Source organism: Drosophila willistoni, unplaced genomic scaffold (genome assembly GCF_018902025.1).
Source record: "Drosophila willistoni isolate 14030-0811.24 unplaced genomic scaffold, UCI_dwil_1.1 Seg312, whole genome shotgun sequence".
In the NCBI taxonomy this organism is placed as follows: domain Eukaryota; kingdom Metazoa; phylum Arthropoda; class Insecta; order Diptera; family Drosophilidae; genus Drosophila; species Drosophila willistoni.
The window spans coordinates 1-13,942 of record NW_025814266.1 but is presented as its reverse complement, the minus strand read 5'-3'; the positions used below and the strand labels follow the sequence as shown (position 1 = coordinate 13,942).

The 13,942-nt window shown below is 39.6% G+C and overlaps 1 protein-coding gene across 1 annotated transcript; it reads right to left on the bottom strand.

The window, feature by feature from the left end:
* Positions 1-13,269: 13,269 nt before the first annotated feature.
* Positions 13,270-13,836, bottom strand: LOC124461308. The gene has a single exon (XM_047012840.1). The coding sequence runs from the start codon at positions 13,780-13,782 to the stop codon at positions 13,270-13,272; it is 513 nt and encodes a 170-aa protein (XP_046868796.1). The 5' UTR covers positions 13,783-13,836.
* Positions 13,837-13,942: the final 106 nt, after the last annotated feature.

Genomic DNA, 13,942 nt, shown 5'->3' with positions numbered 1-13,942 from the left:
GCTACGCGATACTATGTAAAGATGGCTATGGTAAACCGATAGACTATGATGTGGATGTACAAGTTGACCAATGCGTATATATATATTTTATGATTATTCTTTAATTTTTTATAAATAAATTCAGGGTTCAGAAAATAAAAAAATATATATATGTTTGTTCAAGGAAAAGTAAGTAACGGTGACGCGTAAACGAAAGTTATCCCCGCGTTGGAAACTTTCGAGGTGGGTTCGGTTTAAATATTTAAAAAAAAATCTTTGCAATGGTTCGAATATATAAGAAAGATCTTGCCTGTTGATAGAATTAGAATTGTTTATTTGAATTGGGAAAATCCTTGAATGTAGAAGATAGTTATTGGAGAAGTGATTAAATTTCCCTCTATGTTGCCCAACGAAAATAAGAGTTTAGAATATCCTTGAGAAAGTAATAGTCCTTGCTGCCTCATTTCCTAATGTCCTTTGCATTATACTCCTTAGGTGCTGAGGTATCCTTGAAGCTTAGTTCACCTTAAGGGTGAATGTCCTTGTCCTATGTCCTTGTTGATCCTTCCGTTGTAAATCCTTGTATTGCTGAGTAGTCCTGTTGATGATCCTTGTCAAGTTGTTATCCTTCCGGATTGAAGCACTTTTTTCCTCGATGTTCTCTTGCTGAGTTCCAAACACTGACTGCCTTTTCTAGTGCATATGTTTGGACTTAAATGGCCCCTTGTGCTTTACTCTTCTGTCTCTTTTTACCTGAATTAGGTAAGAGTGGTGGATTTCTAGGTTACCCATAGCCAAGTCCCGTTCAACTCTGCTGATGATTCTGTCGAAACCCTGCCAGAGACTCCGCCGATTTTCTCACCTAGCATGGCATGACTGTGTGCGTGTTATGTATATATTTTTATACCCTGGCAAAAAGGGTATATTAATTTTGGTCAGAAGTGTGCAACGTATAGAAGGAATATAAAGTATATATATTCTTGATCAGCATGACGAGACGAGTTCATATAGCCATGTCCGTCCTTCCGTCTGTCCGTCCGTCTGGATCAACGCAAACTCCTCCTAGACCGTTAGAGCTACAGAGTGAAATTTTGCATGTAGGTTTGTATGTACTGCAGGGGTTGTATATCTCGGATTCAGCCTGATCGTACCACTATATCATATAGCTCCCATACAAATGTTAAAGTCACGAACAGTGACTTTTCTCAATAACTTCGTTATTTTCTTAGCTATTGTCGTGAAATTTAATATTATTACGCTTGTTAACGATTCTGCCAAGTTTGATCAAGATCGGGTGACTATATCATATAGCTCCCATAGGAACGATCGGTTGAAAACAGTGACTTTTGTTAATAACTTCGTTACTTTTGAAGCAATTGTCATAAAATATTTCTCAGTTTAGCATAACTGTTAATGACTGTGCCAAATTTGATTACGATCGGGCGACTATATCATATAGCTTCCATAGGAACAATCGGTGGTGAACAGTGACTTTGATCAATATCTTCGTTATTTCCTAAGCCGTTCTTTCGCAAATATTAGACCTTTTACACAAAAAACTTGCAAGGGTATACAAACTTTGACGCGGTCAAAGTTAGCCCCGGCCCTCTGGTTTTTTTTTTAAATTTGTTGCTCTAATTTCAGTGTACCCAAATTTTCTGCCTTGCAGGAAATGTGTGACGTAAGCGTCACACACTGACACTTTCAGGCTAAATCTACAATTCGTATCGTGAGCGCAAACAAACACGAGACTCAGCGACGCTCATACACACTCACACGATAGGATCCGGCATCACACATGTGAGGGCCAATGCACACGAGCAAATTCCTTTTTTTTCACACATGCACACACGCACTTTGAAAGCTTTTCTTTTTTCTTAGGCACAATAAAAAAATACTATAACACTAACCCAATGCGCGACTGTACTTGCAAACCAGTGTGAATGAGGGAACGACAAAAAAAAACGGTTGAATCAAAGCTGTGTGTAAGTGCACTAAGAGTGAGAGGGAGATGGTAAGAGAATGCTCGTAGCTCACACACACGCCCCGAATCAAACGGTGAACTGTCTATTCTCATTCTTACTGGCCGCTCGTGTGTCCCTGTCTCTTTCTCGCATGTAACTGTCGCTTGCAAAGAAAACTAAAAGCGCGTGGCATATCGACAACGTATATGCGACCTTTAAATACCCTAACCACAAATATACATATATGTGAGGTTAACATTATATTTGTAATAGTTTATTGTATATAATATTAACTGAAATGTTTAAATTGAGGTGTAGTACATATGTATATTTCTTTGAGAATAATAATTGATTTCATAACTGCCGAACGCTCTCGTAACCCGTTTTATCTTGCCCCTTCCCGACGACGACTGCCCTTCGACTCTCTCTCTTAGATGCCTCTCACTCTCCGCTGCTACACGCTTCATCAAAATAGGGGCAATCTCAGATCAGTGTGCCCATCTCGTCTTTACACTCGGCCCTCCTGATAATCGTCTTCTGACTCAGAAGACAGCAACTCGTCGTCATCATTGGCCCTGTCATCATTGGCCCTTCACCATTGGTCGCTTTCTTTACATCGTACCGGCCGTTGCGCTTAGCTTTGATCACTTCATAGGGTCCCAAGAACTGACTTGCCAATTTACGGCCCGCTACAAACTGCGTTCTCTTTATAGCTACCATATCGCCAACTTGGTAGATAGCTTCGCCTTTCCTGTTCTTATCATAGTTCCTCTTGTAAGTCGCTTGCGCCTTCTCTATATTAATCTTAGCCTCTTGTCGTAGCTTTTGACGCTCGTCGTTGAACTGATCTACTTGTTCCTCCTGTAATATATCCAGCAAACGGTCATCTATATGGTTACGCATTCTCGTTCCAAACAGGACTTCAAAAGGTGACATTTTCGTTGATGAATGCATCGTTGTATTAATAGCCTTCTGTACTTGAGAAACCCCTTTATACCATTTCGTGGGTTCATCTGCTGATATTTTCCCGATAATAGACAGGATACAACGGTTAACTCGTTTGATTTGGCCATTGCCCCTTGCTACTCCTGTGGTTGACAGTACATGCTCTACATCGTTTGATCGAAGGAATTCTTTAAAAGCGTTTGATGTGAAGGCCACCCCTCTGTCACTTATGATCCTCTCGGGAAATCCAAAAATGTCTGTCCATTCGTTGAGTCTTTTAATTACTTCTTCCTGACCTGTGGACTTCGTTGGAAACAACCATACAAATTTCGAAAAACCATCTACCATTGCCAAAATGAATTTGTACTGTTTGGAGGTGTTGTCCATAGGTTCTAAATGATCCAAGTGTAAAGAATGTAGCGGTGTGTCTCCTTTGGTTATACAATGCAAATATCCTTGTTTTTTACCCAGCTGTTTATATGAACTATACATTTTATGCAGTTTGCAATCAATCTTGATACTTTACTTTCCAAATGCTGTATCCAGTACTGTTGGTGGATAGCGTGCATTGTCTTGCGCGTCGAAAAATGTCCAACCTCGTGCGATCGTGTATTATCTCGCGTTCCATTAGCTTTGGTACAACCAATAACTCATTACCTTCAACTTCTTTGAATAGCAAACCACCTTTCACGTTGAAGCTTTTATATGGTTGCTGCTTTAGTACCTCTATAATCGCGATAATATGATCATCTGTCTGCTGTGCCTTCTTTAAACGCGCTGTTATTTCATCTTTTACTACTAAGCACGACTGCGGGAAACGGCTTAAACAGTCCACGTGCTGCATCTTAACTGCTGATCGGTGCTTCACGTTCAAATTGAAATCTTGTAGATACAATATCTATTGCGCAACCTCCCTTGGGATGTCCAGCTTTGACGTAGTTTGCTTAAATGCAATGCAGTCTGTCACCAATTTCACCGGGATCCCTAGCAAATAATGTCGAAATTTTTTTAACGCCATATATGCTGCCTTGACTTCAAGAATGTAGCTATGCCTCTTCGAATCTGCTTCAGATGCTTTCTTACTCCAAAAATAAATCGGATGTAAATTGTGCCTCGCGAGAATAGAGGTGTAACACTGGTTCACTTATTATCGCCGTCTTCAATTGCTGCAACGCCTGAAGCTCGCTTGGACCCATAATAAACTTGACATCTTTTTTCAGCAACTTGGTAAGGGGTCGTGCTATCTGCGCATACTGAGGAATAAACTTTCTAAAGAATCCGGTTAAACCAAGAAATGCATGAATCGATTTGACGTTTGTGGGAATTCCGAAACGACTGATCGCCATCGTCTTATCTTTACCGGGCCAAATCTTTCCATCTTCAATTTCGTGACCTAGAAAGGTTATGCGTTTTTGCAAAAAACTACATTTTCCCCATTTTATTTTCAAATCATACTTTGCTGCAGTTTCTAATACCAATTTGGTTTTGTTTAGACACTCGTTTGCTGACTTAGCATGTACTATAATGTCATCCATATATAATTGGATTATATTCTTGTTAATCAGATCCTGAAATATGTGGTTAACGAAACGAATGAATGAAGCAGGAGAATTACGAAATCCAAATGGCGCTCTATTAAACTCGTATAATCCTTCTCTAGTAATAAACGCTGTATATGATTTGCTAGATTCCTCTATGGGCACATGGAAGAATCCGTTTTCCAAATCCATAATCGTATAAAAGCTTGCTGCCTGCAATTTCTCTAGCACTTCATCCATTAAAGGAACTGGAAAGCAGTCTTCCAAGACCATGCTATTTAGCTTCCTGTAGTCTACACAAACCCGCAAAGTATTGTATTTCTTCTTTACAACTACAACTCTGCTAGCAACATTCGAAGTGGATTTGCGCACTATTCCGTTTTCTTCCCACTCATCAACTTGATTTTTAACAGCTTCCGCTTCTGGTGCCGACAACCGACTGGGTGACTGCCTAAATGGGATTATTGCGCCATCTGGTACAATTTTTAATTCAATTTACCTTCTCTGCATCATTCAGCTGAAAGCTATCCTGTATCAACGCTTCGACTTGCTTTTGATATTGCGGTGGGGCCGAATAACTACATGAGATGTCAAAAACATTGTACCAATTGTCAGCATATTCTTCTTGCTATTTGGTGTCTTCAACCAGGCTCATAAATGTATATCCACGCTCATCGATCGATACTCTAAACTCTCCACAAAGTCGTATCCCAAAATAACGTCACAGTCTATAGTGTTGCTCTCCACTACCAAGAATTTTTGCTGCGTCTTTAGGTTATCCACGATGACTTCTGTCTCGAAAAACCTTTTTGCTTTTGTTTGGCTTTTGCCTAGGCCGCAGAGCATTAAGCAACTTTCTTTTAAATCAATCTTACCCAAGTATTTTAGAAAAGAGTTCTTTACAATAGTGACATCTGAGCCCGTATCGGTCAAACCGTCAACATTTACGCCATTCAACGACACCGACTTGACCCGTTTTTGTATATTTATTTTACGAACAGCTGATAACTTTCTGGGGCAATTAGTTGAAATATGTCCACTTTCATTACAACTAAAACATTTTCTATCCGCACTGTTACAGTCTTTACGCTTGTGCTCACTGGAACCGCAATTAAAACAATATTCTTTCTTTTTAATGTTTTCCACTTTTGCAATAGACGTGATTTTTCGATTGTTTTTCTCAATATTATCAAATTTTTTTACATGCTCGAATACACCATATTGCTCTTTAAATTCTTTTAGCGATTTACAATTGTACATTGAGAACTTGAACTCGCTTTTAATATTAAGCCCATCAACTATGTACCGTATAACCGCCGCGTCTTCGATTTTTCCAGCACTAGCAATTTTTCTCATATTTAGCATATATTCGTGAAACGATTCACCACTGTGCATTTTCATGATCGCGTAGCTGTTGATGTAGGTCAGCGCTACTCAAATTTGACTCGAACTCACAACACAACATTTGTCTCAAACTCTGAAAATCACTCACTGTTTCTGACTCGAGATATAACTGTGCTGCACCACTCATTTTATTTCTCGCTTGCACATACATCTGCTTGTCTGTGAGCTCGTAAGCTTCGGCATTCTGCTCAAAGTTCTCAAACCATTTCTCTACCGGTACATTGTAACCGTCAAACACACATACAACTTTTTCGAAATGCTCAGGGTTTATTTTGACTTCTGCATACTTTCTCTCATCTGGTTCGATTTTAAGAGAAAACATTTGTATTAACTGTTGCATCTTTATATCTAGATCTCTGGGATCACTTTTTTCTACGTCACTAACTTCTTTCACTTCCATATTATTTTTTATCGATTCTTCGTCTTCCACTAACCTAAACGTTTCGTTCAAGGTCTTCTTTTCAACAATCTTCTTTCCGTTCTTCTTTTCGTTTTTCGACTTGGCTGGTGTGCGCAATGGTGGCGACATTTCGGTTTTTCGCGACTTCGTCGCGCCGACTGATCGACTGTTCGAGAACGATTTCTTAGAAAAGCTACCGCGCACTACTGGAATTTTCACAACTGTACAACTTTTATTTGGATGTTTTGTACCAACTTTTACAAAATCAACCGCAACTTTATTGTTTTTTTAAATTCCAGCACAACCACATTTACACTTTTCTAATCACTTTCTCCACATTACACATGCACTAACACACACAAAACCGGCGAGCCCCCAAATTGAGGTTAACATAACATATATATCATCAAAAGACCTATAACGTTATTAGACAAAAATAATTATTGAAAAAAAAAAAATGAAAAAAACTAATACTTTGGCGTTGAACAGATTGTCGATTTAGCAGACTCTACCCTTACCGTCGAGCTGCTTGTTGACCACTCGGCGTTTTACTTATAAGTCACCAAAGCTATAACTTTAAAGCCGATTTATTAGGAAAATATAGAATAGTGCGCCGAAATATTTCACACAGCTTCAAATGACGGGGTATTCTACAACATATCCAAAATTCATCCAAATCGGTGATTCGCATACCTGAAGTTCCCCTTGTTAGATGCCTCTCACTCTCCGCTGCTACACGCTTCATCAAAATAGGGGCAATCTCAGATCAGTGTGCCCATCTCGTCTTTACATATATATATACATATATATATATATATATATATAAAAATGTTTACTTCTGTGTTGACTCCGATATATATATATTAGTGTATATATATATTAGTATATCTATATATATATATCTAAAAATTTGCATACATCAAGGTCCCTGCTCGGGCGCCATCTGTAAGGAAGCTCTGGCTGGGGTACAGTTCTCAGTCTCCAGAGTCCCGTCTACAGAACATTTATTTGATCTGAAGACCTTGAAGAGTATTATGATATGGGATTGAGAACACATAAAGGGAGAAAAGAGATGGGAAAGGGGTAGGAGTAGTCCAAGAGGGGCGGCAACGACTGATCTTGTCTGCCAAGCGAAGCCCGCTTGGCCAAGATCCGTTGCCTCTTGGACTGGGAAAGGGAAGCGTGAATCGAAGCGTTAGTGGGGCTATTGGAAATGGATGGTGAAGAGGAACTGCAACGACTTGATCAAGCGAAGCCCGCTTGGCCAAGATCCGTTGCCTCTTCACGTTGAGTGTCTGAGCCTTGAGATCAGCGACTGACTTCGTCTGCAGAAGAATAACTCATCCTGCCGAAGTCCGCTGATCCTTCGGTTCCACTCAAAAAGTTAAATGGCCAAGGAAAAGGGAAGGGAAACGGTAGACATAAATTTGCTATGTATGCTATCCTCTAGTTTCTTAAAATAGGAGTGGGCGTAGAAAGAACTCTAAAAATTCGGACTTGAAATCAACCAATGTCATCTCCGGGATACCCGCTGGTTTGCCGCCAACTTTCGGCCCGTCCGGTCAATAGGATGGCTATCATCGGAGGCAGAGTCTCCAAACTCAAACGGTACGTCGCGGCTCGAGTCTCTATTTGCTCTATGAAATAGATAGGATCGGTAGATCCGCTAAAGGCAATTCCCCATTTGGTTATATGTTCCGCGATCGAGGCATAGCTCCCAGTGGTACGGCCTACCAGTGATTCATGGACCTGTAGGCGCTCACTGGGTTCGATGTTGATCTTTGAACCATGGATACCGAAAGGTGTCGGAGACCCGGAGTGAGAACCAGAATTTTGTGGCACCGGTAGTTGGGAAACAATTCGATCAGGAGTAGGCGAGTGTGCTCTAGACTGTGGTTTTACATCTAATTTCTTGTCCCCTGCACTAAATTGGGCTTCGATTTCGGCAAGTCGACTCAATACCTCAGGATGATGATCCTCCCTTGAGGCGAACTCGCGGAAACGATTCCTTAGGTCCTCGACTATTCCACCGGTGTCTAATCCGAATTCGTCACAAAGGACTTCCATCTCGGCCTTGCGACGATTGTTTATCCAATGAACGCCCATTGCCAGTATATTAGTAAGGACTCGGGGTCGTAATATAAGCGATAAGCAGCCAAAGGACATCGAAGTTCGCCCAGTAGGCTACGCGATACTATGTAAAGATGGCTACGGTAAACCGATAGACTATGATATTTGGATGTGCAAGTTGACCAATGCGTTTATATATTTTATTGTTATTTTTTGATTTTTATTTTTTTTTTAAATTCTGCAGGGGGGGGGGGTCAGAAGATATAAATATATATATATGTTTGTTCAAAGAAAAGTAAGTAACGGTGACGCGTAAACGAGAGTTATCCCCGCGATTGCAATTTTTCGAGGTGGTTTTCTGTTTAAATATTTAAAGAAAAATCTTTGCAATGGTTTGAATATATAAGAAAAACCTTCCTGTTGATGGAGTTAGATCCCGTTTGTTTATTTTAATTGGGATAATCCTTGAATGTAGACTATAGTTATTGGAGAAGTGATTAAATCTTCCACGATGTTGCCCAAAGAAAATAAGAGTTTACTCCGAGTAATGTTTAGCATATCCTTGGAAAAGTAATTATCCTTGCTGCCGCATTTCCTGATGTCCTTTGCATTAATCTCCTTGGGTGCTGAGGTATCGTTAAAGTTTAGTTCAGCTTAGCGGTGAATGTCCTTGTCCAATGTCCTTCTTGATCCTTCCGTTGTAAATCCTTGTATTGATGAGTAGTCCTGTTGATGATCCTTGTCAAGTTGCTATCCTTCCGGATTGAAGCACTTTTTTTCCTTTATCTGCTTCTAGTAACTCTTGCTCTTTTTGTAAAAAAAAAAAAAATTTAATAAAACTAATTTCCATATGCGACTCTGTCGATGGCTCCGTTGATGACTCTATGGGGTAGCTCTGTCAGTAGCTGACTCCATTGATAATTCTCACCGAAATATGCTGTTGATGATATTATTAATCCTGGCGAAAACGCTGTTGATGACTCTGCTGATAATTCTGTAAAAACCCTGCCGGAGACTCTGCCGACATTCTTACATAGCATAACCTGGCTTTGCGCGTGTTATATATACAAATATATGTCGCAGGGTCATTTAGTTCTATCTGCTGGTCTGCCATATTGTTTCAGAAACTTTAAGAGTGAAGTGAATTCCAACCGACGCATACAATTATCCGAACGCAACTGACTCGCATTCTTTGATCCGCATCGATCTACTTCTTTTTAGATGCCAAGCTGGACTACACTCGGCGACAGCGCGACAACGCTGTCGCCTCACTCGTACGGCACCTAGGCGCCAGTCATATTCTTCGCTATAGTCAAATTGTAAGAAGCATTCCCAATATCCCAAACTCATTGCACAGCTTGCTCTGGCAAGCACAGTGGTCAAACTATATTCATAATGTGACAGACACGTACAGTGTCCAAAGTACGTCCATTATGCGACACGGCCTTCCTGACAATATACACGTCCTCGTGTGTTGTCTTAACTCAACCACATAAGTGACAACGCTTCAGAATTCAAGGGTATTTCAATACATTTTTATTCGATATTCTTATTCATTATGTAACACAATTCAAATCAGTTTAAAATTCATTCTTGTCATAGCATAATTACATTTTCGTAACATAATTTTAATCTAATAAATCATAACATTCGTGTAATTCCTTTAACATATTGTTTTTTTTTTCTTTGTTTTTTTTTTTTTTTTAACCAAACAAATTTGTGTAGTTCCTTTTAGACATAACTAACTTATCTTTTGTGTAATTCCTTCTACACATATAAACTTATCATTTGTGTAATTCCTTCTACACATATAAACTAATCATTTGTGTAATTCCTTCTACACATACATACGACCCCCGCCATAACATGTCTCTTCTGCTATGGTGCAGTCTTCATTTATCATATTGGACAACAGATGCAACTTCCATTGTGCTGTCTCTATCTTCACATAACTCATCGAGTATCTGATTATTTGGAATTGCTTTTAAACATTCATGAGAATACTTATACTTTCGATTACATGTTAAAGATTTCAGTAAATATCTGTCTCCATCCAATGTTTCAATTATCTCAAATGGCCCTTTAAATTTTGGATCAAGTTTGGTTTGATGACGTTCTTCGTTTTTGAGCAAAACGTGATCACCCACTTTGAAATTTACTATTTTAGCTTTATTTTTATCAAACCTATTTTTGTCATATTTTGCTTGAGTTTCCATATTCTTTTAGCCTCCTTTCTCAAATTTTCTTTGTCTACTTCATCATTGTTATCTTCGTTTATCGGCAACAAGCCAAAAGGTCGAGCTTCCTTTCCAATCAATAGTTCTAAAGGGCTAAACTTAGTCACACGATTAATCGTGCAATTCATTGCTAGCTGCACTTCAGCCAACGCATCCTGCCATCATCTCTGACTGGTTTCGACAGCAGTCAGCATACCTTTCAGGGTACTCATGACCCGTTCTACCTGACCGTTTGCTCTACTGGCACCCGTAGCAATTAAATGTAGATTAATTTTTTGAGATGAGCAAAATTCGCGGAAACTTTTACTTGCGAAACTGCGTCCTTGATCTGCTATAATTCGAGTGGGTAAACCAAATAAAGATACGGCTGATTTTACAGCCTTAATGCAGCTTTCAGAATCTATATTTAGTGTGTGATGAAAATAAACAAACTTAGTGAAAGCATCTATAAGAACGATGACGTATTCCTTCAAATCATTTTTACCACTTCATTAATGTCAATATGTATCGTATGCCATGGTATTTCTATTTTAGGAATAGGATGCAGCTCGACTTGCACTTTTCCCACAAGTGGCTTAGATACTTTACATGTGATGCAGTTTTCAACAAACCTACGCACATATTTGGACATATTTTCGAACCAATAATAACCATAGATTGTCGAGCGTTTTTTCCCAACCCAGATGCATTATAGCTTCATGGACGTGATTTATGACGGCCCATCGAAAAGCTCTTGGTATTACCGGCAAACATTTGGTCTTACTATTTCGCTGTATTTTCCTATGTAGTATTCTTTTTCGCAATTCATAGGTCTTGTCCATATTTCCCCTGGTAACACATTACTTTTTAACTTTAAAATTATTTCTTGTATCTCGGAATCTCGCTGTTGTTCCGAGACCAACCAGTTGTCAGATACCTCCGTCAAATTGATTCGTAATTCTGGGATTTTATTCGGTCTTTTATGTTGTTCAAGCACTGGATTCCGAGAGAGAAAGTCAACATGCGCCATTCGCTCGCCTTTTCTATATTCTATTTCGAAATTAAATGCCTGTAAAAACGCCCACCATCTATGCACCCTCGGTGTTAAATCTTATTTTGTGCGACTGACCTTTAAAGAATTACAGTCAGTATAAACTATAAATTTACGTCCCTGCAAATAATGTCGGAAGTGTTTAATAGCATTTACTACTGCTAACGTCTCCAGTTCGTATGAATGGTATTTAGATTCGGCGGGAGACGTACACTTACTGTAATACTCTACCACATGAGGTTTATTGTCAATTTTGTGTAACAGGATCGCTCCATACCCAATACAACTTGCGTCTGTATGTAGCTCTATTGGGTATTGCGGATCGAATATGATTAAAACTGGCGTCTGTGTCAATATAGTTATTATTTTTGTTCGTATCTGTTCATGCACTGGTAACCAAACAAAGTCAGTGTTTTTCTTAGAGGTGAGAAGATACAGGGGTTTAAGTGTTTGGGAGAAATTTAACACAAATTGCCGAAAATAAGAAGCTAAACCTATAAATTGTCTTAGCTGTGAAACGTTTTGAGGTGGTGGTAATCCATTTAAAGCTTGAATTTTTCGTGAATTTGGCCTGATTTCTCCATTGCTTAATTCAAATCCAAGATACTCTATTCTAGTTGTGAGAAAGGAACACTTAGTGACATTAAATGAAAATCCAGCCTTACTTAATGTCTCCAATACTGTCCGTAATCTAACTAGCGCATCTACTTTACTTTCTGCTATTATGAGAACATCATCAATATACACGATTGCAGAAGTGTAAGCTAGAGCTCCTAAGGCCTTCATTATAGCCCTCTGGAACACAGATGGTGCGTTCTTCAAACCGAACGGCATTGTCAAGAACTCGTATTGACCTTCTGGCGTCACAAATGCAGTTCGTTCGATTGAGTCCTCGTGAACTGGAATTTTATAGAAGCCACTTGCCATATCAATGCACGAAAAATATTTAGCACCACGAAGTCTGGCAATTTGGTCTGAGATGAGGGGCAACGGGTATTTGTCAGCAACTGTATTGTCGTTTGACTAAAAATTTCACGACCAATCAGTACATCATGTTTCAAATACTTATCCATAATAACATGTAACAAAATCTCGAAATAACATTGATCAATACTTATATTACATAATAGTTGTTGAGTGATACATATTGAATCATTGCTTATACCGTTTAACTTTACAATGTTATTAATTCTTTTACCACTAAACTTATCGGCGACGCTTTCCTTAACCAAGGAGCATTCAGCTCCGGAGTCGAAACAAAATGGAATAGACTCACCGGTTGAACTGCATTTTGTTCCTGATGGCGGAGCTACAGTACAGATGTCTACACGTTTCTCAATTACTCGGTCGTTTCCTCGTGGTCGTCCTTTTGGGCAAGCGGATGCGAAATGTCCAAGCTCGTCGCATTTGAAACATTTGACAGTTGACCGGTCTTTTGATCCTTGCGATGAACTTCTGTAGTGGCTTTTTCCTTGAATTGGTGTCCTTTGCCGAGCACGACATTCAGCATATTTATGCCCAGACTTTCCACAATAGTTGCATTTCACTGAGAGATACTTAGCTTTTTACGCTCCGGCTGTTGTAGATGATCGTCATCTATTCGCTTCTTAAAGTGTGCGCTTTAGTTTTGTTGTTTCATTTCGGTTTTAATTTGTTTTAAAAAAAGCGCACAATTTGTCATCATTTGTGCCATGGGCCAGAGCTAGGAAACGCGATTTCCTCCATCATTAGATTTAAATTTTGACATTATTAGGGTGACAATTCGGCTGCCATACTCGGTGTAGCTTTCTCCAGACTTTGGTCGCCCGTTCAAAATTTTCATCAGTATAGCCGCAGACGTTTCTATGCCAACAAAGCGTTGCACAAAGCATATTTGGGACAGCCATTGTGATGCGCTTCCCTCTAGCGCCTTACTTAAACTTATCATCAGGGTGCTTCCTTCTGGCATTTTATCAGCAAATATGAGATCCACTGTCGTACACCAAGCTGTGGCGTCTGCTCCAGCTCCCTCAGGATTAAATTTTGGCAGAGTTACATGTTTTCCCTTTTCATCAGTTGCCGGAGCTCTTGGTGTCTGCATATTTTTAATGATCTGCAAAAGGTTGTTGTTTTGCAGTTGTAAAGCTGCCAAGTATGCATCGGTGGTATTTGTAGGCAAGGCAGATCCCACTTCTGATGTCGCAGGGTCATTTAGTTCTATCTGCTGGTCTGCCATATTGTTTCAGAAACTTTAAGAGTGAAGTGAATTCCAACCGACGCATACAATTATCCGAACGCAACTGACTCGCATTCTTCGATCTACTTCTTTTTCGACGCCAAGCTGGACTACACTCGGCGACAGTGCGACAACGCTGTCGCCTCACTCGTACGGCACC

Bases quoted from the DNA above. Each gene is read 5' to 3' on its own strand.
- LOC124461308 (XM_047012840.1), bottom strand. From the start codon at position 13,782: ATGGCAGACCAGCAGATAGAACTAAATGACCCTGCGACATCAGAAGTG.